This window comes from Corapipo altera, unplaced genomic scaffold, assembly GCF_003945725.1.
Source record: "Corapipo altera isolate COAL_440 unplaced genomic scaffold, ASM394572v1 2b, whole genome shotgun sequence".
NCBI classification, from domain to species: domain Eukaryota; kingdom Metazoa; phylum Chordata; class Aves; order Passeriformes; family Pipridae; genus Corapipo; species Corapipo altera.
Window position 1 is genome coordinate 2645856 of NW_020884874.1, and position 25212 is coordinate 2671067.

General features: G+C 36.5%; 1 protein-coding gene across 3 annotated transcripts; it reads left to right on the top strand.

Moving 5' to 3' along the window:
- The first annotated feature begins 970 nt into the window (after positions 1–970).
- On the top strand, positions 971–25212 carry FHL5 (four and a half LIM domains 5). 3 transcript variants are annotated; one of them, XM_027632820.1, is made up of 6 exons: positions 971–4369; positions 15730–15911; positions 18118–18292; positions 20659–20828; positions 22910–23096; positions 24299–25212. In XM_027632820.1, the coding sequence occupies exons 2-6, from the start codon at positions 15753–15755 to the stop codon at positions 24448–24450; spliced, it is 843 nt and encodes a 280-aa protein (XP_027488621.1). In that variant the 5' UTR covers positions 971–4369; positions 15730–15752; the 3' UTR covers positions 24451–25212. The 3 variants fall into 3 exon arrangements, with proteins under 3 accessions (XP_027488621.1, XP_027488628.1, XP_027488636.1); XM_027632827.1 differs by having other exon boundaries at positions 971–4096; XM_027632835.1 differs by lacking the exons at positions 971–4369; positions 15730–15911; positions 18118–18292 and adding an exon at positions 19590–19795.

A 25212-nucleotide genomic window follows, 5' to 3' on the forward strand; every position in this document is an offset into this window, starting at 1 on the left:
TTTTACCAGCCTTATTTTTACATTAGCAGTAATATCTTCAGGAAGTGCAAAAATGTGTAAAATAGAGTTCTGCCACTATCAATGACATAATTCCTCTATGGCAAATATACTTCTAACTTATTTGTAAGAGAAGATAATTTTCAAATGGAAAATACTTAAGTTGTATGACTTCAGTAATGCCCATTGATTTCATGTGTGTAATTACAAGGAGTTGCGTAAAATCAAGGTTGAGTAATAAGAAAGAGTTCTTTTCACTAAAAATGTCATTCACCCATTCTTGCCAAAGTTGATGCTGAGAGCAAATTCTGTGCAAGCCCTACTCTGTTCAAATATTTCTGTTTTCCAACAATTCATGTATTCTGTGAGCTTAATCATAAATGTGCCCAAGCCTGAAATTGCAACAAATGGCAATTGAAGAGGCCAAGTGTGAAAGCTCAGTAACAGAGTAACCAAGGTTAAAGTTATTTTGGTGAGGTAAACAACAGAATTTTATACATATTTAAAAGGTGTTAATGTTTAACTATGTTCATGTCAGTGTTGATCTTTTCCCAACTGCAAGGCAAAACAGGTTGCCAGTTGTAAGGCAGAAGTAAAGGTATTTTTTTCTCTTTCTTTGGCTGGAGGTTATCTTAGCTGACAGTAAAAGGCAAGGAGGAGTATAAGATGAAAAATATTCAGGTTGTTTAACTTCGTTTAAGAAATAGTTTGCATACAGGGAATAGGTTTGATTTCTTGTTATTCAGCCAAAATAATTATTAAGTTCCTATAATGAATGTAAACAATTTTATATTACATTGAACTATTTTTTGAATAATATGCCATATGAAATTCTGTATCCAAATATGAAATTATTTTAATAACATTAAATGATGAAGTGTTTAAAGAGCATTCTGTTGACTTCAGCAGTGGTTGATCATCTTACAACTTGCAGCTTTCAGACAGCAATTGGTAATATGCACCAATTGATTTAACACCCCATTCTGAGTGTCCCTCTGGTTTTGTTTGCTATTTTTATGGTGGAATAATAATGAACTTACTACAGAATTTACTTTATCATAAATTTGACTTGCTATATTGTAGCCAAGGTTACAAGAATTAAAAAAAAAAAATAGATTCTTTGAAGTAGATACAAGGGAAGCACTAAAATTTAGAGAATTTCTTCTGGCTACTAACAGAATTCAAGGTTGGAAAACTTTCACAGGTATTTTTGTTGTCTCTTAAATTTGGAAATTCAGTCTTTATGATATAGAAGTATTTTGAAAGAGAAAGAAAAGGAATGTTCACAAAGTCCTGAATGTTTTACTAATTCATGAGGGTTTTTTCTCTGTAGGAGAAATGTATGCAGGAGGAAGAGTAATATTGTCTTACTAATCAGAGGTGCAATTCACAAAACAAAACTGCCGTTTGGAATATCTGGGAAATGAAAGGCACTTTGTATACTACAAAGTATACAAATTAACACTTCTTTAGTTTCAAATATTTAGTGTCAGCCTCTCACGCCCTTCACCTATGGTATTTAAACATCTCTATTATATTTTTAGACTCATAAACCAATGTATATAAGATGCATGTGTGTATTTATACACAACTTCTTACAAACATTCATCTTACAGCCTTGTATGCTGCTACTCTCAGCAGATTGGAATGGATGCATTAGCCATAGGTAAACACCTTTCTCAGCAACAACCTCGCCTTCCCTTCTTTTTAAATGGCAAAATGTGGCTTTTATCGTTGATTACTTGCAGGTCTGCTGGAAATAAGCAAATTGTTGCTCTGTTAGAACTTTCAGCCTTCTCTCCAATTCCCTTGTTTCACAGCTTCCTAAAAAAAACTTGGCACAAGTTCCTAAATAATGTCACTAGGTTTTATTGTCTGCATGAACCCATCTTGCAGCTTGTTCAGATAAAACTGCAGTAGTTCTGTTCTCTGTGTAGGGTCATAAGGTTGCTCAAGAAGTGGTTGCTCCTTGAACTTTTTTTTCTATTAAGTAAGAGTAGGCCAAGAAAATGGAAATTTCTACAAAACTGGGTAGATATGGGTTTTCTCATTTAATAGGAAGTCTAGTACTCCTGCAGATGACACTAGAGTGACTGTAGGGGGTCATATTGAAAGTCAGTGTAACCCAGTATTGTGTCTCCAGCAGAGGCCCAAAGTGGACGCTTGGGGAGGAATATAAGAATGAGGCATGTAATGATTTTTCCTTTGTGTAGCATGGATTTGGAGGCTCAAAAAGCACTCAAACTTTTTGGAAAACAGTTGTACTTTATAGGTACTTTGAGACCAGAGTCCATTCTCTACCTGCCCAAATTACAGAACATATTCAGTAAATGCCAAAGATATTTTCTCAGGAAAACAAGTTCATTTTTTTTTATTATTTTCTTTAGGAGTTGTTAAGGAATGCCATCTATTTGCATTTTTCTTTTTAAATAGTTAATATTCTAAATTGGGAAGAGTAACATCAGTAGTTTAAAGAGAACCACCATTTGTTCGATGAATTTCCCAAATCCTTAACATGAAGAGGAAGGTGGGTCAAGATGGGTCATGTCAGGAAACAGAGAAAATAAGCTGCTTTCTATTTCAGGAAGTTCCGGAAGAGATGCGAGAGCTGCGGGAAACATCTAACTGATACTCTGAAGAAACAGCAGACTTGTTGGCTTCCTTAGTTGTGCTTAATTTGTACCATTGGCAAAAACTCTGATTCTGTTTTAAGTGATTCTCTGGGCCTGTCTTCTATTAATGCAGTTATTATCTCTGTCTACTGTTAACCAAATTTGAGGGTAGTCTTTGAAGCATGAGGAAAGTGATGTGCTGGAGGAGGTGTCTGAACTTCTCATCCTTTATGGAAAGAATGTATTGTGTTACAAGTGTCATTACCTCTTTCAAGAGATCTGTCTGAGATAATACTTTTGTCTTGATCTGCTTTATGAACTAGAAAAGGTATTTGGTTAAGAATTGTACTTTCAGTTTTCTCTTTCTGGAAGCAAAGGCAAGAGAAAACTATTCATGATTCTCATTCTGGACTCAAATTCACACCTCACTTGTCCTCTCATCAATCTGCAAAAATCACAGGCTTGAAATAAAAGATGCTTGGTATAAATAAAGCTTATAGCACATATAAAAATAGGAGAAAAGAGTTCAATCTAGTTTAAGTAATGATAAAATAAGTGTCTGCAGAGGTTTAACAAGACAGTCATACACAAGCAGAGATCATCAATTCTTGGCAAAAATATTAGAGGATCAGTCTTAACTGCAAGACACTTCCTAGACACAGATAACCTCCAGAACATGTCCAGATTTGGCAATTTTACTGAAGTACTCAGATAATGTAATACATCTTTAAACATTTCCTTCTTTTGTCTATCTGTGATATAAAGCAGCTCCCACCCACTTGACGTTATAGACTAAGTGATTCAGATCTATTGGCTCTTGGTTGTGGAAAAATCTGCCTGGAGGTCAGTCGTGGTTCATACCACAAGCAGCCATCCTTTTTTTGCTCTGCTTAACTTCAGCTGGCATTTTTAGATGGACACATGTATCCTTACTTTCAGGTTTGATTAAAGGTCTGCATGGAGTGTTATGCCAAGTGTAAGGACCTCTGTATGGAGCCTGTCTGTGAAAGTTAACTGGCCCCTGCTGTGTCCGAGCACAAAGTAAAGGAGGTGACTGCGATTCAAAGGCCAGACTGAGAGAGAGCCTAGAGGAGGCCATTGCTGCCACTCTGGTGGTATCGCTGTATGAGCACATCAGCAAATTGATCCGGCCCAGAAACTGCTTTTATAGTCTCAGAGAAGTTCTGCTGTGTCCCTGAATGTCTTCTCTGAAACTGGAGGAGGCTTCTACCTGCCCCCCATTTCCTGTAAACAACAATCAGACTTTAGTAATTGGGACTTTTCTGATTTACAAACCCACATGAGACTTTTTGGATTCTTTATGCATGAAGCAAAGTGTATCTGGGGATGAATAATGTTCCTTCTTTTTTTCTTTTCACTGAATAGTTTGGGGGCTGGGGGTTTTGATTCCTTAGGTATTTTAAGAGAAATGCATTTTTCCTTTTGACAACTCTCAGAAATATGCTCCTTTAAGAACCTCCTACATGGTATGTATTTGCAATTTGTAAACACAGTATGTCAAAGAATGATTTGATTCAGTGGCAAAGCAGCCAGCTATTTGCATGTCATGAGGTCTAAGGGAAACAAACTGACCCTCAGCCTTCCCCCATCCAGCCAAATTCTGATGGGACCCTCAAATAGCTCTGGCAAAGTGTTCTGTTTCTTTTGGACTTGATGAACTTGTTTCTGTGAAGGCGTGTAATTATTTCTTCCTTTATTTTGCTGCACAAGTTACCAAGAGAAGCAGCTTAAAACAAAATGTGAGTATTGAGACTCTTTTCTGTTATTGCTTTATCTGATAATCTTTAAACATGGTAGTATACAAGGTACCTAATTTAATATTTTGAGCAAGTAAGCAGGAACTTTTTTCTCACACACAAAACTGCTAACTAAGTTAGATGTAGAATCCTACACATATAACAATATTTTTTTTATTTTGTGTACCAAAAGAAATACCATGCCTTTCCTTTGGATGCAATTCTTTACATTGTATTAATTGGCTCACTCACTAATTTACAGAAAGATTATTTGAGGTTTCCTTTGTAATGGGATGAGGATGAATTTTGTTTACTCCAAAGAACAAGTCAAGAAAAAAATGCGTATGCTGTTTCCCGTGACATTTTAAACCCCATTTTTATCTCCTTTCAAGCTTTCATAGCTATTTGCTTTTGCAATAAAAATTTCTAGATAATATCTATCAAGTTAAATCACTTCTTTCTAGCGTAACTAATATTAAAACTGAATGTGGATGGTTCTTATTTTTTGTGGGTTTTTTTCTTTGGAAATAAAACCAGTTTCCAAACTGATTTTTTTTACAAGTCAAAATATTGCTGGAAACAAGAAGTATCATCTCCCAATCCTCCCCCCATAAGATACTTTAGCTTTCAGCTATCATATTTTTATGATCAAAATTATGTTTGGAATTTGAAGGGAAAGAGTAATATTGAAAGGATATACCACTGTTTACTGCAGTGGTGCTAGAAATATGTGTCTCTATTAGAGAATTAAAAAATTATGGGTAACACTGGCAATAGTCCTTAAATTACAGTCTATGTATATTAACTGTACTGCTACATGATTTCATAATGGCAGTCTTTTTGATAACGAGATTTAAAATTAAACTTGGAGAAAACTATCAAATGTAATTTTCACTTCAATAATAAAAATGGTTCAAAATATATTTCTTTAACCACCCCTGTTTTCAAAACCAGGATGATTGTATATCTGGAGCTGGGCACAAAATCGCTTACATTTAGAAAGCAAGTTTCAGATGCCTTTGTTTTATTTGTGTTCATATTTTTCTTCTTTTCATGTAACAAGTTGGCATTTCTAGAGCAACTGAACAGGCTGTGGTGGATTTAATATATTAACATTATAACAGGTTGCTGATGGTCTTCCCATGTAGTTTCATTACACTATTAGGAAAGTCACTTTGATTCAAAGGTGTTTAATTGGTAGAAACTTTTGATGACTTACTAACCAACTTGTAGGATTAGAGGATAGTGAAATCAAGAGCTGCTTGAAAAAACTTCTGATCAGCTGAGACCTGTGGTGTATCAAGGTTATTTGCAGGCAATCATAATTTACAAAACATGTATTTTTGTTTGACTTGTTAAGACATGTTCTGTGGGCTCTATACCAACAATCCCAGCTTTCTTCCTTTATTTTCTATACCTGAGTTTTATTTCTCAAAAGAATAGTTTAAAACTTTTAGTATTACCTCACCATGGACAGATAGAAAGAAATGTAAAAGTCTTAACCAACATACTTCCAAATTTCAAGCCCAAAATAAGAGGGTGAAATTCTGAACCTGTTTGAACGAACAGCCCTCCTGTCAACACAAGATCTAGATGCCGTAAAGGCTTTTAGATCACCTGGGGAGGAAAACCAAGCTGAGTTTTACTACACGCTTCCCGGCCAGTTTAGGGTAAAATGATATCTTATTGTCTAATTCTAAGGCACTCATAAAATTAATTATTTCCAGCTAAACCATTCTATTAAAATCTCTAAAGCCCTAATTTTGAAAGTTGGTGTGGCAAAATGCTACTGATGCTCCACTTGGGCTCCTGCAGCTGAGTTCATTCTTCTGGGAACAAGGCACACAGCTCTTATGAGAACATTTTTTTTCATACTTGTTTTTTCCTGTAAAATTTCAGTGGGATGAAATAAGGAGAGTTTTGTGGAAATATGTAAACATTACTCAAAAAAAACGAGTTAGTAAAACCCCATGGCATAAAATTCTGTAGCAGAGATACAGTGAAGGACAAGACTGTTGCAAAGGCTAACTAAGTTGCCTCAGTTGCCTTCATAATGATGGCTAAACTTAATTTCTGCTAGAAATCACCCCGGAGAGAAATCCTTTAGCTATAAAACATGCCTTGCTCATTAGCCTCAGGAAGGTTTAGGTTAGTTTTTGTGAATATCCGCATTCTCTGATGCTGTGCAGCATACGTCAGCTATTGTCCCTTCTTGTTTCTCCTTCTTTGACTAACAGTTTTCTTTGATTCTACTTCATCCGTACTAGTATGTTACTTTTCTTCTCAGCCATAGTTGCCTTTGAGTTTGAATTTGTTCTAGATCCATATATAAGGACTGGTAAGTTCTTGCACATCTCAAGATACTGTGGATAATGGATCTGAACACACTGCCCTAACTTGCTGGCCTCACACCTAGAGGCTTTATTGCTCAGAAAAATAATCATCTTCCTGTAAAATGTCTTTGTACATTGGTAGCAGAATGGATAACAAGAATGAGCAAGTGCCAGAGCGTAGTGTAGTTGTTGACAGAACATTTTGTGTAAGAATATTAATCACAACCTCAGAGTCATTAAGGACACCTGCAAAGTTCACAGCCGGAACATTTTATTGTCTCAGCCAATTTTGGAAGTTCTTTCTACCTCTGGCACCAGAAGTTGACCACCTTTGTACAGTGCTTTTAACCACCCTGGGCCAGAGCCACGGATACAGCCTGATGAGCAGACCCATCTGGTGGCAGAGGTGCACTGACTGGCTTCTTTTGTTCCCACTCTACAGGTTTGCTCTCTGACCTTGAGGAAGTCAATTTATTAACCTTTTCTGTAGACAAGTATTTCACAAGTGTGTTTTAAGATTGCTTTATTGTTGTTAGAAAAACATTCTGAAGACTTTGAAAGGAAGCCTGTAAAATACTTCAGTGGATTAGGTTATAATTCTATTTATCAGAAGCCCAGAACTGTAAATGTACTTATCAGGAACCCAGTCTTTCTCAAGTGAGTTCTTGAAGTTTCAAATTCAGCCACATCATGATTCATTTTTGTATTAAAACATGCAAAATTGTGGTATAACTATAATTCTGTGGGTCTGGTTTGCATAAAAAAAAAAGTATAGAGAAAAAACTGTTTCATGCTGATCTTCTGATTGCCAATCTTTGTTTAGTTTGGCGCTTGAAAACAGAGGAACATTGAGAAACATTTCAAATTAAAAGTTAAAAACTGTTTGGGTTAGTTGGATTTTTTAAAATGCGGTAGCAGAATTCTTAATTTGTTTAATCACTTGCTTAGACTTTTTACTGAACACATTTACCAGTTTTTACAGAAATTAGCAAAAAGGTCTTGGATTGTATTTGTTCCTTAATACAATTTCTGCTACTGTATTCCACTCTCCTCCTCCTCAGACCAACATTTTTCCCCACAGCAGGTCGGAGTTATGGTCTCTGAGCATCATCCTGTACTGAAACCAGTCAATTCCATTCAACATGGTTGCTACATTCTTCACATCATCACTTGAATAGACTTTACTGGTTTCAATGGTCTTGCTGTTCCACAATATCCTTGAGTTAAATAACTTGTTCTTAAAATGTTCCTAAGTGTTAGAAAGGAATTTCTTCATTCTTATCAAATTCCCTCCAGCATTCTAAGATTTTAGTGATGATTTTTATTTGTCTGAATCAAATGTTGACTGTCTTAGGTGTTCAGACAAACTTTAGCCTTAATTTTCCTTCAATCAGAAAAGGGCAATCCTACATTGGAACCAACTTTTAGTTTGTGTGTATTTATAATCATAGAAATAAATCCACTCTGAAAATCATAGTGCCAGAAGCAAAATCGTGTACAACAGTGGCTTCACAAGCTATGATTTCTGTTGGTGTAATAAGCAACCCAGGGCTTGTCTGCAGAACCATATCATCTGTTTTCAGTGAAAAGCTTGATAAGAAGGTAGCAGCCAAGCCTGATGGAGCACTGTAAGCAGCAAAATTGGCCATTCATTTGGCCTACAAATCAAAATACAACAATAACTGAAGTAGGGATCTTACATACCAATACTATTAACAGTAGCCTTTGCATTTCCTAAGCTGTAATACCACCTCACTTACCACAATCTTTTAACAGGACCGAGAACAGAAAACTTTACCTTTGGTTCATTTTGATAAGGCGTCATATTTTTATTAAAAGAATGCTGTGGCTAGGTTTATTTCTTTTCTCAAAAAAACAGGTCAGGTTGGTATACCACAGTTGTGAGAGAAAAGGAAAAGCCTCTGCCACTGCAACAGATGCTTTATTATCACTTGGCGGATTTATGTTTGGGCTGGGAGGAAGCAGGTCTTTTTTTTTTTAAATAGGGTAATGAAAATTCTTTCCAATTTTAGCTTGTTGCTAACATTGCTGCTGATGATGATCTTTTTCTTTTTGCTCATTTTATTTCTTCAAGCAGTCTAACTAGGTCACAGGGTTTTAAATAACCCAGCTAGAAAAAGTTGTACTGCATAGTCAGTTGTATTTATTATTGTCACATCTTAGCTCGATCAGCTCCAAATACTTAATGTTTCTTTTTCTCTTTTAGTACTTGTACATTGATAGAAGGGAAATGCATTAATATTTCCACATAAGTACAATATGTTATTCTCTGCATTCCCACCATTTTAATTAGGAAAGAGTAATCCAGCACAAATGTCCTTTTGCTACCAAATTTCTTCTCTCAAAATGAAATCAACGTCTGTTCCTAGAATTAAACACAATTAGCTTCAAAATTGCTTCTTCAAATAAAATTTTTTAATTTATATAAAAAATGAAATTTAAAATTTTACTAGAAATTTTACTGTTGAGAATTTAAAATCCATTTTAGATTAATATTGTTAAATCAAGTTTCACTTTTCTGAGTCCTACATTTCTGAAACAAACTGTCACTTTCCATGAAGTGGGGAGGGAGGGGGAGTTCATAAATATATTCTAGTTAAATTCAACAAAACTTTAAGAATAATAGAGTATTTTAGATTAAGCTTAGTGCAAAACTCTGTTTTTCTCCAAAAATACCTAGGTGCAATAACTTTTTATTTATATTAGTTTTGTAAGCTTACAAATGTTTCAAGTTTCAGAGCATGAATTTAATCCTCTAAAAGGGATTAGGAAACTTTCCTCATGAGCAGGTTGTTGCCTAGCCATCTCTTGTAGAGTTTCTTGCATCTTCCCTAGGATGGCTTTGACTGCTGAACTGAAAAAAAATTATACGTATGTATTTATATATACATATATATGTACAGTGATAGATATTTTCCTTCATACAGTTTTTGTCATCACAAAATAATTTTTAGATCTAGTTTCCCTGCTGAGTCCTAGTGAGGACTATGTTTAGTGTAGATATCCAAAGCTCTCTGTATAGGGCAGAAGAGCAGAGTACTGCCTAAATTTCTTTCTGATTATTGAAGGCATCCAGACCTTTGCATCTCTTCTGTAAACTGTCTGTAACAATTAATACCAGCTTAAAATTTAAAATGATTAGTGAGGAAAAGGAGTTTTTACATGCATGACCCTGCAACAATAAAAACCAGATATCACAAAAACCAGATATCACAAACAAGCTGGTAACTCCTTTCCATCTAAAAGGACACAGCTTTTGGGGACTCATCTCTAAATATACCTTTTAAAACCTGTTCTCCAAGGATATAGGCAGCAAAGCTCTAAAGCATGCATTCAGCTTCAAGCATGTAATTATTTCAGCTGACAGCAGTAGCATTTCTTGTGTGTTTAGACTATGTGCACATCTAGCTTTGATAGGGACTCACAATAAGGCATCCACGAAATCTGTTTTGTTGTTATGGGAATGATCTGACTCCTGCTCAAACACCCATAAGGGAATACTGAGGGGTTTTTATCACCCTCCCTCTTTTATCATTCAGCAGTGATACACATTTCTGTGGTCCATCTCAGAATCATCTTGCATCTCCCCTTGCAAGGCGAGACTCCTCTCACCCCACTTCTCTGGCCTGGCAAGGTCCCTCTGGAAGACAGCACACCCATATGGTATATCAGCCACTCCTCTCAGTTTGGTGTCATCTGCCAATTTGCTGTGGCCTGACCCTGTGGCATGACTCTGTCCCATCTCCAAGTCATTAATGAAGATGTCGAACGGTATTGGTCCCAGTGTCAGCCCCTGGATACACCACTAACTACATTATTTTAAGTTATCTCTTATAATATTGTACCCGGGATTCACTAATGACTTCTCATCCACATCTTGGGCTTATGGTTGCTTTGCTTTTGGAACTCAGGCAGTTGGAGCTAATCAATGTTAAACTGTCTAAATATCTTCTAAGTACCTAACTCATCAGTTAGTTCGGATAGACTATATGACATGGTCCTTTTGTACCAGATGCAATCCTCAAGCCTGTTTTATGGTTTAATATGAGAAGTATGACTGAGAATACTGACAGGATTTTACATTACAAGGTACACCAATGCACAGCTGAAGTATTTCATCACTTCATTTTATTCCATAAATCTGACAGCAGTCAGAAAGGAATGAGTTCCATAATGAGCACAGGAGAAAACTGGCTTTACCACACTATGTGAAAACCTGCAAAAAATGTGGGTAAGAATTATATCAGAAAAAAGTAAAAGAAATTATTTAGATGACTACACCAACATTTGAGTTTGTATGGTGTAAACAAAGCAGAAGGCAATACCAATTAAGGAGAAAATTATGGAATTCCTGAGATGCTTGATCCCCTAGCTAAGCCACAACTCTTGTCCTTTTTGCTTGTAGTTATGGGGTGTGTAAACAGAGTACAATTCAGTACAAATTACCAGATCAACCTCTAAATGACCTGCTTTCCCTAGACAGCCAACCAAAATGGTCTCACTTGTGAACCTTGAAGCAATATAGTCAGATTGTTACAGCAGCATCCTGGTTGGCATACATCTTGGCTTCTTCAAGGAGAATGTCATCAGTGAGAGCTCTGCACTCTCTCAGAAGCTTCCAGAACCTATGGTGTGCCACAGAGATAGAACAGCTTGTTCGAAGTTAGCATCTGTGTCTCTGCTTTCCTGTAGATAATTGTCTTGATTTGTAATATATGCCCCTAGTTCCTATTACTTCTCTAGCCAATTTTAGAAACACATAAATTATAGCATCCTTAATGCCTGCAAATGTATGTGACAAATTGTTCAGCAGTTCTCACAAAAAAAAAAAAGGTGTGAAAATGAAGTTAGTAAGTTCATGCAAATAATCAAAATCATGTTAGAATAAAAAAACCTGTACTTACCTGAAAATGAACAAGTACCTCGAGTGGCTCGCGGGAGTGTCCTTCTCATAATAGATCAAATTGGTTTTTTTATCCTTCAGTCTTGTTCCAAGGATTTATTTTGCCATCATTTTTCTTTCTTTATGTCCCTCTAATAAGGAGCCTTATTCCAGTTATTATATGTTCTTAAAGAAAAAGATGATGAATGGCAGGTATATTTAGTTTGGGAAACAATCCATTAGAATTGTCATGAAGTGAAAGATGTAATATTTTACCTATATGTATATATCTGCAAGCAGATGTATATATCAAGTCCCATCTAAGTAGTATTAATGTTTCTGGGCTTTTTATACTTATATAACAAAAGGGAGATCAACATGTATTTCTAGAAAACATCAAGATAAATTACTGAGATATATTAATATTGTGTGTGTGCTTTTTAGCTCCAGTGAGAAAACAAGCACTCTTTTCTTGATAACTCTATATTTATCAGGATTCACAACTTCACAGCCATTTGCTTACGGCTTTCTTCACTGGAAGTCTTCTAGTGCTCTGCATTTTATAGCAAATAATTTGACTCTACAGAAAGTCCCTGTTCTATTTGTTGTAGCTAGAGTCTATATTAATCTGCTATAACAGCAGGCTGACTAGCCAGCTCTGTTGTTTTATTTTCATCTGGTTTATCATTCGTACCATGAGACTGCTGCATTCTCTGAATTTGACCCTTGGGACCCCAGTTACAATATCCTCATGTCCTTGACAACATCCCTCTGCGCCTCCTTGGAATATTCTAACACTACAAATGATATCATGTATCCATGCCTACTAGGTACATAAAAATCAACAGTATTTAGCTTTGTTCCAATTTAAATAACAAAATCATCTTTTCCCAAGGAATGAAGACAGGGCAATCTTTCCTTGTGCCTAGGACACGAGCTAGCAGCTGGAATGCTGGAGTCAGCGTTTCATTCCATGAGAGTGAATAGCATCAGATCTCCAGAGATTTCTTAACTGACCTTCAAAACACAGAGTCTAGCTTCCAGCAAACTTAAAGTAAACATATTGCTCTAGAGATTAGGATCAAAGCACAAGAAAAACATTCTACTCAACTACGTGGTGCTCGTACCATTACTTGTTTATTGGAGCAAGGCTAAGTGGTGCTGGGAGAAATGAGATTCGCTTTTTTTATTGCATTATCTAATGGTAAAAGCACTTCTCAAAGGCTACCTAGACCTTTGCTAAAAGATTTGCAAAAATCTTCCTTCTTTTTCATACTGTCACTGCTTCATTCCCAAACATGATCTTATATCATCATGATCAAACTTTGAAGACTTTTTCTGAAGCGAAGCCTTGGGCAACTCAAACATTTTACTAGAGGACATTTTACCAAGGACACCCCCAGGCTTTGCCTCTGGTCTTGGGGGTACTTTTTTTAAAATTCTCAAACAACCACTGTCATCTGTATAACAGAAGTAATAGCACCTTGCTCCCATATCCATATAGGGTTTTAGGAGGGTAATTATCAAATTCAGAAGTTCCTGAGGTTTTACAGTAGTGGGTCTTGTTTGTGCATACAACCTGGGCTTACTGGAACAGACTGAGTTCCTGGAGGGGGCGGGGGGTGGAAGTGAGGGATGGGGGGGAAGTAATAATCAAGAGAATCACTTTTTAAAGAAAATTATTTTGTATGCAGACTCTTTGACAACTTTAAAATGTGATTGACTTTCATTAGAATGAAAAAACAGAGATGTTTCTGCAGATAAGTGAAGTTATTTGTTGGTAAGCTTTGTGCAACAAAAGGCACTATAAGTGACATAAATTCTTTATCTCTGCCCTGTTAGGATTTTGCTTTTGCAACTTTTAGGCTGATTTGAAACTCTGTTAGGAAGCTGGACTACTGTTTCAGGAGGAGATCAGGAAGGTGTACTCAGGGTTATCCTCTGAGGCAGTTGGTAACTAATTTCCACAGAAAGAGGAATGAAAATTCCCCTGAAACCTAGTCTCAAGCTTGTCATATGACCTTGAATATGGAGCACAGTTAACCCCAAACATGCCTTGCTTGTCTCCTTAGACACCAATTTATACTTCTTCCCTGATATAAAAAAAAATCTTAACCTTCATTTGATGATGACTGTAATTGTGCACTAGATGCACTGAGCTCTGTCTGGGTTTTATATGTCATGTTGTGTAAATGTACAAGCCAATGGAAGTAATCTTCTCATATAAATGGGTTCATTTGTTTCACACTCAAATTACTGTTTGATCTTCAGGAAATGGAAGTCCAGATTCAAACACTATTATACTATCATTCCAAGGATATCACATAAAACACATCTGAAATATTTTTAAACAAGCATGTTTCCCACTAATCTGAGTTACAGATTATTTCCTTACTATACCCTATCTTGGTTGGCAAAAACATTAAGGGTAATAAGAAATACAGTAAATCAATTCAATGTTAAAAATTTTCAATTTACAGGATCAACAAGTTTTCCATAGCTTGTGCCAAACAATCAAGTCATTACTTTTGGTCTGAAACAAGTATAATAGCCTCCCTCCCTGCTATTTTACCACTACATCTCCCGGAATAGATCAGTCAATGCCTGACCTTATGCATTGGTGCTAGTGGAGACCTACAGTAGTTGTTCTTTTCTCACAGTTTGAACAGCCATTTCAGTTTAGGTCTTATGAAACAGAAACCCATAAAATGCCTTTTTAAAACTTAACTGTGGGTATAAGCCAGGCAGTGAGTGTGTAAAAAGTATGAGGGCATAACTCTAAGTGGACTAGAGGTAAACTCTGTCATAGCTAAGCACTCCCTCAAATCTTGTCCTCCACATGCTTCTCTTCCTTACTCTCAGGCTTTGTATCTGGTTAAAATAAACAAATTAGCACTGTTATTCAAAGTGCAAAAATTTCAGCTGCCCAAAGTCACTGATATGTAAATACTTCAGGAGACCTTCCCCAGTTGTTTTCAACTCCTCTAAAATTCATGGTTGCTTGTGCTGCCTGCAACCAGCTACACCCAGTGATTTTAACAAAGAGTGCAATCCAACGACTCCAGCAGATGTTTTTGGGTTTGCTTCACTGTGAACTTTCTGGTTTCTTCTTCCTTCATTTCCAGGAATCAAGACCCAATTTTAGCAAAGTGCTGATGATCCAATCAGCAACAAGAAGACTGAAATAAGTCTTCATCTCCACAATCCTTAAAACATTCAGCATTGCAGATCTATAAGTAGCTGAGGTTTGGATACTTATCCAAGCCTCTTTAGCCTGAAAAACTGAAGGATGGGAAATTTGTACAACTGGCTCTCAATAGATTTGTGGTATTTCCTGCACTTGTTTGGCACAGAAATATAAACTAACTCATATTATTTTGGTACTGCCAACATGGAACCCAGCAATAAAGAAATATGTAAGAAAAAACAATCTTTTCCAATAACAACAAGGGAAATTTTCTCTGAGTTATGATTTTGTTTGACTTATGATTTAGTTTATTTCTCTTTATATTTTACTCTTTTGCTGTCCACGGGTATCTGTGTGACCTTACATTGCCACCAAATATTAGCAGCACAGTTGGGATAATGTGAAAAACAGTCATATATCCTGGAGTCCCATGTCTTCCTTCTGTTCGGTTAGGTAGATGTGGGAATATTTTGAAAAGGAAGGAATGAATAGAAGAGAGAAATATCAAGAGAAAGTCAGGAAAACCCCTTCTCTTTGACCTTTTTAATACTCTGCAGTTGGTTTCATTTTTGGATCATTGCTTCTATCTCCATTACCTGATTTCTTGATAATCCATGTCTTAAAATCCAATTTATAATGCTCATAATACCAGTAGCTGTACACAGAGAATGTGAAGATGGCTTCATTTACAGGTGTCTGACCTGAAATTGTGTTAGCACGATTAAAATAAGCTGAAGCAGTCCTCTTGCTCCCCACATATTGGTAATACAATACAATACATTGTTAAAGGCTACCATTTTATTACAGAACGACCCAGCATTAAGAAATCTACGGCTCTGCAAATGACCAAAAAATGCCTGTCTAACTTTCACAGCATTACTTATTATTTGTCCAAGCAAATGGCCATCCACTGAATTACATGATTTGTCCATCTTTCCAGATCACTTGGAGAACCCCAACAGAATGACCAGCAGTCACACAGACTGTCATTACTGCCTGCAGTCTCTTCGTGGAAGGAAATATGCATTGAGAGATGAAAACGCTTATTGTGTTGCATGTTATGACAGCCTGTATGCCAACCCCTGTGAAGAGTGCAAGCAACCTATTGAGTGCAATTCCAAGGTAAACATCTAGCTTTCAATTCTTCCTCTTTGTTAAATTACACACAAATCCAATTTCTTTAATGGCAGATTCTATATCCAATACTCTGCATATCCCTGTATTGCTGAGGACACCTAAGCACGATGGTTGTACATCCACACACAGCAGACAGGAGCAGTGCTATTTTCCCAGAATAGGAAAGCTCTGGGACCAAAGATTAGGAAATCTGCCATATATGTATCTCAAGCATATGGCTAGGCTTCACCTCCAGTCACACACTGGCTGCAGAAGCTGCACAGTACCAGAGGGATGATAGGGTGCTGATGTAATTCAGTGCATCAGGTTGAATGAAACTTTGGAATTTCTGAGAAATGTCCATTGAAAAAATATTTTGTATATTGAATAAATTACTTTTACTGTAGGTTTTGACATGCAGGTGCCAAGCTGAAAAGACAATATGTTTATAATTTACATATCATTCCATGTGTTTTTGGAAACTAAGTATTTTTTAATTTTTGCTTAATTCCATGCTTACTTTGGTCATCTCACAGATGGCATGTTAGTGGCAATGTTTCTGACCTTGGCTTTCCTTTCAACTTTCCTTTTCTTTATAATATTAATTAATAATACAAATTCCTCTGTGGTGTTTGAAAGGGTTTCCAGTACCCCATATTTCAATTTAAAGCACATACACTTGACTTTACATTTTAAATTCAGATGAAACCTAGCAAAAAGCCTTTACCTTACCAGTTTCAGTGTGCAGTGTTCACCTTCTCTCCATGCTCGCTTTGCCTCCATTCTTTTGAAATAAATGGTGAAAGTTGCTAAAATAAGTCTCTTGGAAGGTTTCCCCAGTCAAAGCACTTCAAAGCACATTGTCTGAGTACAGGAATCATGCAAGGAAAATGATGACTTGGATTAAGACACTCCTCAAACTCTCATCAGCATTTTTCCAACAGCAAAACTGAACACGTAGCACCAGTCAAGTTCACCTGGAAAAACATATGCTTTCAGCTCAATAATTTCACTTTTAAAATTGAAAATTAATGACAGGATTACTATTATCAAAGATCGTATGCAAAAAGTTGTGTATTTGGACTGAGTGGAAGGAAAAAAAATGCGAGAAAAAAGCAGGGGTGACAAGAAAGGAGTGCAACAGGTTAGAGTAATCTAGAAAAATGGCTCACAGAAATCTACAGCTAATGTCCCACCTCTGCCAAGGTGTTGGAGCTTGGCTTTCTTCCCCTCCTTCCCCCCAAGTCTTTGCCTCAGGCTGGTCTGGGCTGACAGCCTTCTTCCAGCAAGGTTCAGAGTGCTAATTAAAACAAATTAAGTGTTAAGTGCTCAGCACCTCCTGAAATGAAGCATGGTATTTCTTTCATTTTCAGAACTTTAAAAGGTGGGGACTTGACAAAGGAGGACAATGAGATTGGATTTGTGCCCTTTTGTGCTTCTTACTTATAAAGGAGATCTGGAAGAGGCTGGTTTATGTTTGGGGGAGGAGGGCTGAGGTTTGTTTTTGCCTTGTTTTTTTTAACCTTGGAAAAATTGTATATGCTGTTTGGTCTTTTTTTGAATTCTTAGTCAAGGTCTCATACATACACTGTTAGCTCTTTCATTTCCTAAGCCTGCTGAGCCTTAAACAAACATTTTTCTGCTCAGATTTCAGGAGGATTTATATCAGGTGTAAACAAAAGCAGTGATTTTTTAAAATCTTCCTAATAATCACTTTGTTCTCAATGAGATTTTAATTATTTGTTTTCTGCAATAATGTGATCTTTCTTTTAGTGTTATGCAGTGTCAGCTGGAAGAAAAAAGAAGTAACATTGAAAATACATGAGGTTCATTTCAAATTCTATAGAGAATGGACTTCTTGTCAGGTGGTCTGTGCATATTAAAAATGTTTATCACTTGTTTCCCCTTGAAGGCCAACTGTAAAATATAAAATGATTCTTCCCATAAAAATGTCTCTCTGATGTTACATAAGGAAGGAAGGACCACTGTATCTGCTAGAGCAGCTCCTAATGGCCTCTGCAAGAGATCTACAAAACAGCATGACATTGAGTACTTACATCATTCCTGAGCACACCCCTGGCTGGATGCACCTATCATCTTGTCAAGTCACCACTGCAGTGCTCTCCATTTTTTATTTTAATTCTTCAAGGAGCTGAAGGATAAAAACACTGTGAAGAAATGTTTTCATTAACATGAACTTACTTTCTCCAAGGATCTGGCCTACAAAGGCCGCCACTGGCATGAGAGGTGCTTCAAGTGTGCCAAGTGCAGTCGCTCGCTGGTGGAGAAACCGTTTGCTGCCAAGGACGAGGTCTTGCTGTGTACAGAATGTTACTCTGATGAGTATTCGTCTAAGTGTTTCCATTGCCAGAAGACTATTATGCCTGGTAAGACAACAGGGACCCTTCCATGAAAAATGGAGCTGCATTTTTAATTTCCAGCACTTTCTTGGAAAAGCAAGCTGCAAGGTCCTTGATTTTCAGTACAGCTTTGAGATGACTACTCCTCCTTTTTGTGTAGTACTCTCGTGGTAGTGAGGAGAGGGCAGGCAGATACCTCTGATCTAGCACTGACAGGTCTTATGAATCCTTACAAAAAATATTAAGAGTTCAAGACTGGGTAAAACAAGTTCATGTTATGTCCTTGATTCTGTTGTAGTTCTTAGGAAGCATATCCCTCTGTGAGAGTAGGTAGATAAACTGAGCTATTGTGAGCAGGAGTGACTGATGAGACAGGACATCTGCATGTTTGTCTATCACATTAACCAGACCTTGAGCTTATGTTCTTTATACCATTCCTTTAATTCAGAAATATTTTTGTTTAAACTGTCAAAATATGACAATCTGCCTTCAAATCATTATCAGCATTTTTGCTAAAAAGAATACATTTGTGTCTACAGTAAATTTACTTCCTGCTATCAACAAACTTGAAAATTCTACACTTTTCACTAAACTGCCTCTCAGCTTGTGATCATGTTTGTTCAGATATCCTCTAGGCCTTTCATTGCTACCACACCAGTAAAGCTCATAAAGCAGAGAGATTGCCCAAAAGACACCTCTTCAGAGGCATCTAGGAGAAGCCATAGTACTGAATGTGGAAAAATGAAGCTGCTTGCATAGGCAAGCAAGTACCCAACTTTTGGAACAGACAACTACCCTCAATGGTCAAAACATTTTACAGATCCTGTATGTAACTCTAAATACCAGCTGCAAATTATCTGCTGTGGCCTCATGACTACTAGTTTGGGAATTTTTGGTGAACGATATCAGTAAATTTGGCAGTGATACAGGAATTTTCTCTTTCAGTAGATCTAATACCAAACAGTAAGGTCCAGGCTGTGCAAAATTATTGTCTTAGTATAAATACTATGTTATTGATGTCATGTTCAACCTGTAACACTGATTTGTAATTTTACAGTTTATTTCCTCTTCATGACAGATAAAAGATGTATTAGAGGAAATAAATGTTGTAGCAATATAGTTGTGTTCAGTTTAAAGACTATATATGGTATAAATGGTATATAGTTTACAAAAATGTTGTAAATAGGCACACCATGTGATGAGAATAGTACCAGAATTTACTCAGGTTTGCATAATTGTCTTCTGGTGTATATTCATGTCTCAGGTATTGCCCCAGAGTCTAGGAGTATAAATCCTTGCAGCAAATGCCTGAAGGTAACAGTGCAAACAGAGAACTGAAGGGGCATGGGAACACTAGCCCATCTCTGCATCATTAACTTCCTTCTCATCAGCTTACTAGCTCTGAGTTGAAAAGACCTGGTAGGCAAAGACAGTAAAGTTAGCCTTCTGATCACTGGAATGAAGCTGCAAACCTTTTCTGTTTGAATACAACCAGTAGTTTCTCCACTAGCCCCACAATCCCGGAAACAGGTAATGTGGGATTAATCCGTTATACTGGCAATTCTCTTCTTGATGTGGAAAAGATGGTAAATTACCTTACACCTGTCTTAGCAATATGATGCTACCTACGGGGAAGGAAGTTGTGATGGAGATTCACTGGAAAATTCGTTCTCGGTTGTCTGTGCGTATCTTAGACTTATGCTTCTACCTCAAGGTGTACAGGACACCTGTACACAGAGATAAAATCTCTGAAACTCCTCTGACAGGTATTTAACTGAATTACTTTCTGTCCTTGAGCTGTATCAAAAGCATCTAGTTAAACATGATAAAAAAAACTGTTGATTTAGGATGAAATTATGAGCTATAAGAAGAGGCAGTGTAATGCACTGCATCACAGAAAAAAATATTTACTTTTAAAAACTTGCCAGTTTAAGCTGATTAAGATAAGTAATGCATTTATAATTGAAGGAGCTTTAGTTAAGGAAGACAAAAGACAAGACAATAATAGATGTAGTAAGCATCCAAGAAATTAATCTCTAATTTATAAAAGTGCTGTGAATCTGAACATTATCACTGAGTTGGCCGGCTTGAGAGAAAATCTGAGTAACTGAAGCATAATCACAAAGAAAAAACTCCAAGAGATTTATATAAGGACAGACTCAAAATCACAGCTTAGGCATTTTAGCACATCTTTTGCCAGGTGATTGTATGGATCTGAATATGTTCTTGAAATTTCAAGTACATTCTTAGAAGCTCTATTAAATTTAAGATAAGTGCTTTCTTGGGTAACCTGCTACTAAGATCAAAGGTTGAAAACAAGAGTATTCTCAACATTTCAAACTTATACTACAAGGCTGTATTGGGGGGGGATTGTTCACTTTGGGTTTTTTCAGGTTCCCGTAAAATGGAATTTAAGGGGAGTTCCTGGCATGAATCCTGTTTCGTTTGCCGGTATTGTCAGCAACCATTGGGAACAAAACCATTAATCACCAAAGACAATGAGAATTACTGCGTACCCTGCTTTGAGAAGCAATTTGCTCACCATTGTTACTCTTGCAAAAAGGTAATTAAACATGTAATGTAAAAACTATCCTAATGAGACATGGTGGAAAGGGCTGGGTCATATAAAACATCTGGTGAACTAAGAATAAGAGCAGAGTCTTCCTTTTGACATTGGGCACTGAAAACCAACTGCAACAGTGTCGGCTGTCCACTCTAGATAATATTAATCTAAGACTGATTATCTTTGAAATACACTTATTGACCGAAACAAATGCTTTGTGCTTCTTTTGTTACTGATTGTGATTTTTAGCAAAAGTTAAATAGAAAGTTATATAAAAGCCCTCTTTCCTGATAATGTCTGATTTTGCCTTGGCAAACTTGCCTCTCTTTCCATCATTTTTATGTATATATTCACATGTACAAGTCACCTAAGCTGAGCAAGGCATCCACAGTCATGTCTTTTTTTTCCTTGAAATGTATCAGGCAATTATCAGCTCAAGTAACATTCAATTGTGATAACACTAGTCAAGAGTCCCACTGCTTTAATACATGATACTTTCCCTGTGGCTACCAGAAAGCTTGATTTCAAATGAGTTTTTCTTTTTCCCCCCAAGTACAAATAAATCAATTCTTCCCTCCCTTGATTTCTCACATTTTAAAATTGCCTCTACTTGATGAAAAAAACTCAGAGTATCATACTATTCTAACGTGATACTCTTTTCTAGGGAACTGTTTTAAGCTGTTTTTTATGGCAGAATTTAACTTATTCTTTAGTACCTCTATCACCCTGGAAGAAAAACAATTTTTTTTTTCATTTCATCAAATAACTTATAATTTATGTATTTATTTAATGTTTACCTGTAAACTTGTTTTTTTCTTCAGTAGTTAAACTTTAGAAAGTACTTTTGTATATTTTCATGTCTCTAAATCTAGCCTTTAATTTGTATTAAATGATCACATGGCAATTATAGTAATTATGCTTGATGTTTATTAGAGGCATTGAGGTTAGCAGCACCAATGTGAAATAATCAGGATTTGCTTCTTAAAAATTCTAGGAATGCAGAGTGTCCCCCGATATAATAGCTGAAACAATTGTACTTCTTAAACTTGCATCAGTTCCCATAAATGAGAATTGAACCCAAAGCGATTAAATTGCCAAAGTGAAACCTTGAATTTTGTGCCAGTGATTTTTAGATTTTAATGAAAAAGCAAATGTGACTTTGGAATAGCCCAAAACTGGAATGTTAAAGGGATCAGGAACTATTTAAGTCTTTTTATTGCTTGACATGATGCAGTATTATTCTTTATTTCCCTGAAACTGTATTCCCCAAGGAAATTTGATGATAGCGCTATTTCTACTTGTTTCTCCAACTTTTTCTCCTCCTGTTCCAACTGTATTCATTCATTCACTCATTCATTCATTCATTCATTCATTCGCTGTCATGCATGTGATTTGACAGTAGAAACACTACCTTACAACTCATCTTTATAGAAATTTTTCTGTACAGTCTCTCACAACTTCTGTGAAATCAGCTCTTTACCACACATATGGGAGCCATAAAAAACTGGAAATTTCTCTCTTCAGAAATAACCAATGAAGAGCTGTGAGTGAGTGGCTGGGAATGAAAAGTTGATGACACTGCTAAACACCATTTTTTCTTCTTCTGACAGTGTAAATCTCTGTTTTGCTTAGACTTCTTTACTGCCTTTCTTCCTATTTAAAATACTGTTTCAATTGTGAGACAGCAAAATACCAATTCCAGTTGGAGATCAACCATTATCTCAGCATCAGTTCTCTCACCCACTGACCATCACTGAGAATTTCTCTTCTGAGAGTATCCCTAATTTTAAACCTTTATCTACAATAAAATAGAAAAAATTCATTAGAAGATAACCTGATTATTACAAATTTGGAGGCTATATTGTGACAGAAAACTGAAAAACAAACCACTAGCACATTGAGCTCAACTGCAGTTAGTCAAATTGAAAATACAGATGAAAAACAGTTGATGTGACCACAGTCTCACCTCTTGTGCATATGGGAAGAGAGAAAACAAGTGGAATTACCTATGAAGGATTGGACAATCCTTCCTGATTCACACCTTTGTTTCATTGCTCTATCCTTCTTTGTCAATACATTAGGTAATAACTTCTGGAGGCGTGACCTGCCATGACCAGCCTTGGCATAAAGAATGTTTTGTTTGTGCTGGGTGTAAAACCCAGCTCTATGGACAAAGGTTTATTTCCAAAGATGAGTACCCATACTGTATGGACTGTTTCAGCAGATTGTATGCTAAGAAGTGTGCTGCTTGCAAGAAACCTGTTACAGGTGAGTCTCATCTTTTAAAGGGGACTAGACAGTGACGAATCATCAGTCTCTTCCGAAAGCTTTACCTTAGAAAACACCATTAAAAAATAGTCTCATCACGATGAAAGACTGAAGGAGTTCACTATTAGAGAGACACACTCTATATCACATGTAATATATCTTGCTAGGACATCAGCTGATTACACATGTTCCCTAACTGCCGAGGAGTCGTTTTATGTGCTGAAAGGAGTTCCTCCATCATTTGATTTGATTCTGCACTAAAATTCCTCCTTAAAAATATAAGAAAAAGCTTTTTTTTGCTCTTTCCAGGACAGTACGCACAAGTAACTCATGTCTGTAATTTCTTCAGTTTTGTTTTTTAAATGCAAATGTGATCAAACTGAACACAGATTAAATGCCTGCTGGTAAGGTACACCTGTCAAATTAGAAAGTTTGCCAAGTGCAACAAAGCTCTACCACATGCATCCTTTTGTACTTAGATGATTTATAATTAGACATATATGTCACTAGTCTATGCCAGCTGAAGTTTTCTGAGAGCATTTGCTGGTGTTCTGCATTGTAATTCTATTATGTGTGGACTAAAAATACTGCCTGATTCTTACAGGTGCATGCTGCATGTGTCAGTGGACAAAGAAAATGATGATTATCAAATATGCATGATTTTACAAAAAAAATCCAAACAAACACAAAACAACAACTAACAAATCAAAAACATTCAAATCCCCACAAACCTCGAGATTTTATTTCAGATACTTGTGTTAGGAATTCCATGATCTGGTAATTTCCAAAAGACTCTATCTTGAAGAAACTTAGGTGGAAATTATTAAACTTCATTAAATGTTGTATAGAAACTATATGTATAAGCATATTGCAAATAATTTTCATGAGAGTTTGTTGGGAAGATCAGCAAATCTGAGTGAACATTCTGATAAAACCATTGTGTTCAGAGCTCATAATGGAATATGCAAGAAAGCGAGTGACTTGTGCCTTTACTTACAATACTTCTCACTGTATTTAGTTTTAAAGTTATGGGAGTTTTTTTCAATTCAGTCAACAGAGAATATTTCAGACTATGGATTTTTGTTCGTTTGTTTGTTCACTGTATGCATGACAACCTGATCACACATCAGAAAGCAATCTGTTACATTTCTGAACCATGTTCAGAAACACTGGATTCACATCTTTTTCATAATCTATTTCAGCTCTCGGAAGTGCCAAATATATCTCATTTGAAGAACGTCAGTGGCATGGGGAATGCTTTAACTGTGCAAAATGCTCTGTCTCCCTGGTGAGCAGGGAATTCCTCACTCGGCAGGATGACATCCTTTGCCATGAATGTGCCTCTGCTTCGTAGTTCTGTGGAAAGCTGTACAGCTGCATTATTCTCACTCTGTAACAACACAGTTCATTACTCTGCTGTAAGAAAACCACATAAAAGTTGTAGTAGTTATTTAGTCATTCAAGTAACTTTCCCTCAGCAGTTTAATTCTATCATATCTATAACTGCTTATAGAAAAATTATGCCCCATACTGGTTAAGAAAAACAACCCCATACTGGTTAAGAAAATGATGCAGAAAAGATTCACATATATTTTAAATCTAACTACAGTATGTTTTCCTTGTAACACACTGCACTCTGCTGTTAGAAGCTTAAAAATTTACCTTTCATCTCCCATGAAAACAAGGAGGATTGTGAAAAGTCTGTATGATATATGAATATTGATGAGGCATTAACATTGTTTTATGGATGCAGACCTGGGCATGGAGAGCTAGGCATGTACATTTTTCTATTGGATCATAAAATCAATGAGAACAACTCATAAATATTATATTTGTCCACACTTTAGGCCAAGAAGATGCTGACAAAGCAGGCAGAAACTGTGAGGAGGAGGTGCTTCCCCACAGAGGGCCACTGAGTCAGAGATGTTCCTTCCAGGGCTAGAAAAAGGGGAAAAAAGGTCACTTTCCTCCTCTTACTGAGATTGTGATTGCTCCTCAAAAACATAGTCTTCAGGCATCCAAAACACTACAACACAAGTCCTTTCCCAAAATTGGGTAACTGTGCTTAATTTTTCAGACACAGTTGCTCTAGAACATAAATAAATTCGTATTTTGA

Coding starts and splice junctions, on each gene's coding strand:
- FHL5 (XM_027632820.1), top strand. CDS start 15,753: ATGACCAGCAGTCACACAGACTGTCATTACTGCCTGCAGTCTCTTCGT. Junction 20,829..22,909: donor ATTGTTACTCTTGCAAAAAG/GTAATTAAACAT, acceptor TCAATACATTAG/GTAATAACTTCTGGAGGCGT. Junction 23,097..24,298: donor TTGCAAGAAACCTGTTACAG/GTGAGTCTCATC, acceptor AATCTATTTCAG/CTCTCGGAAGTGCCAAATAT.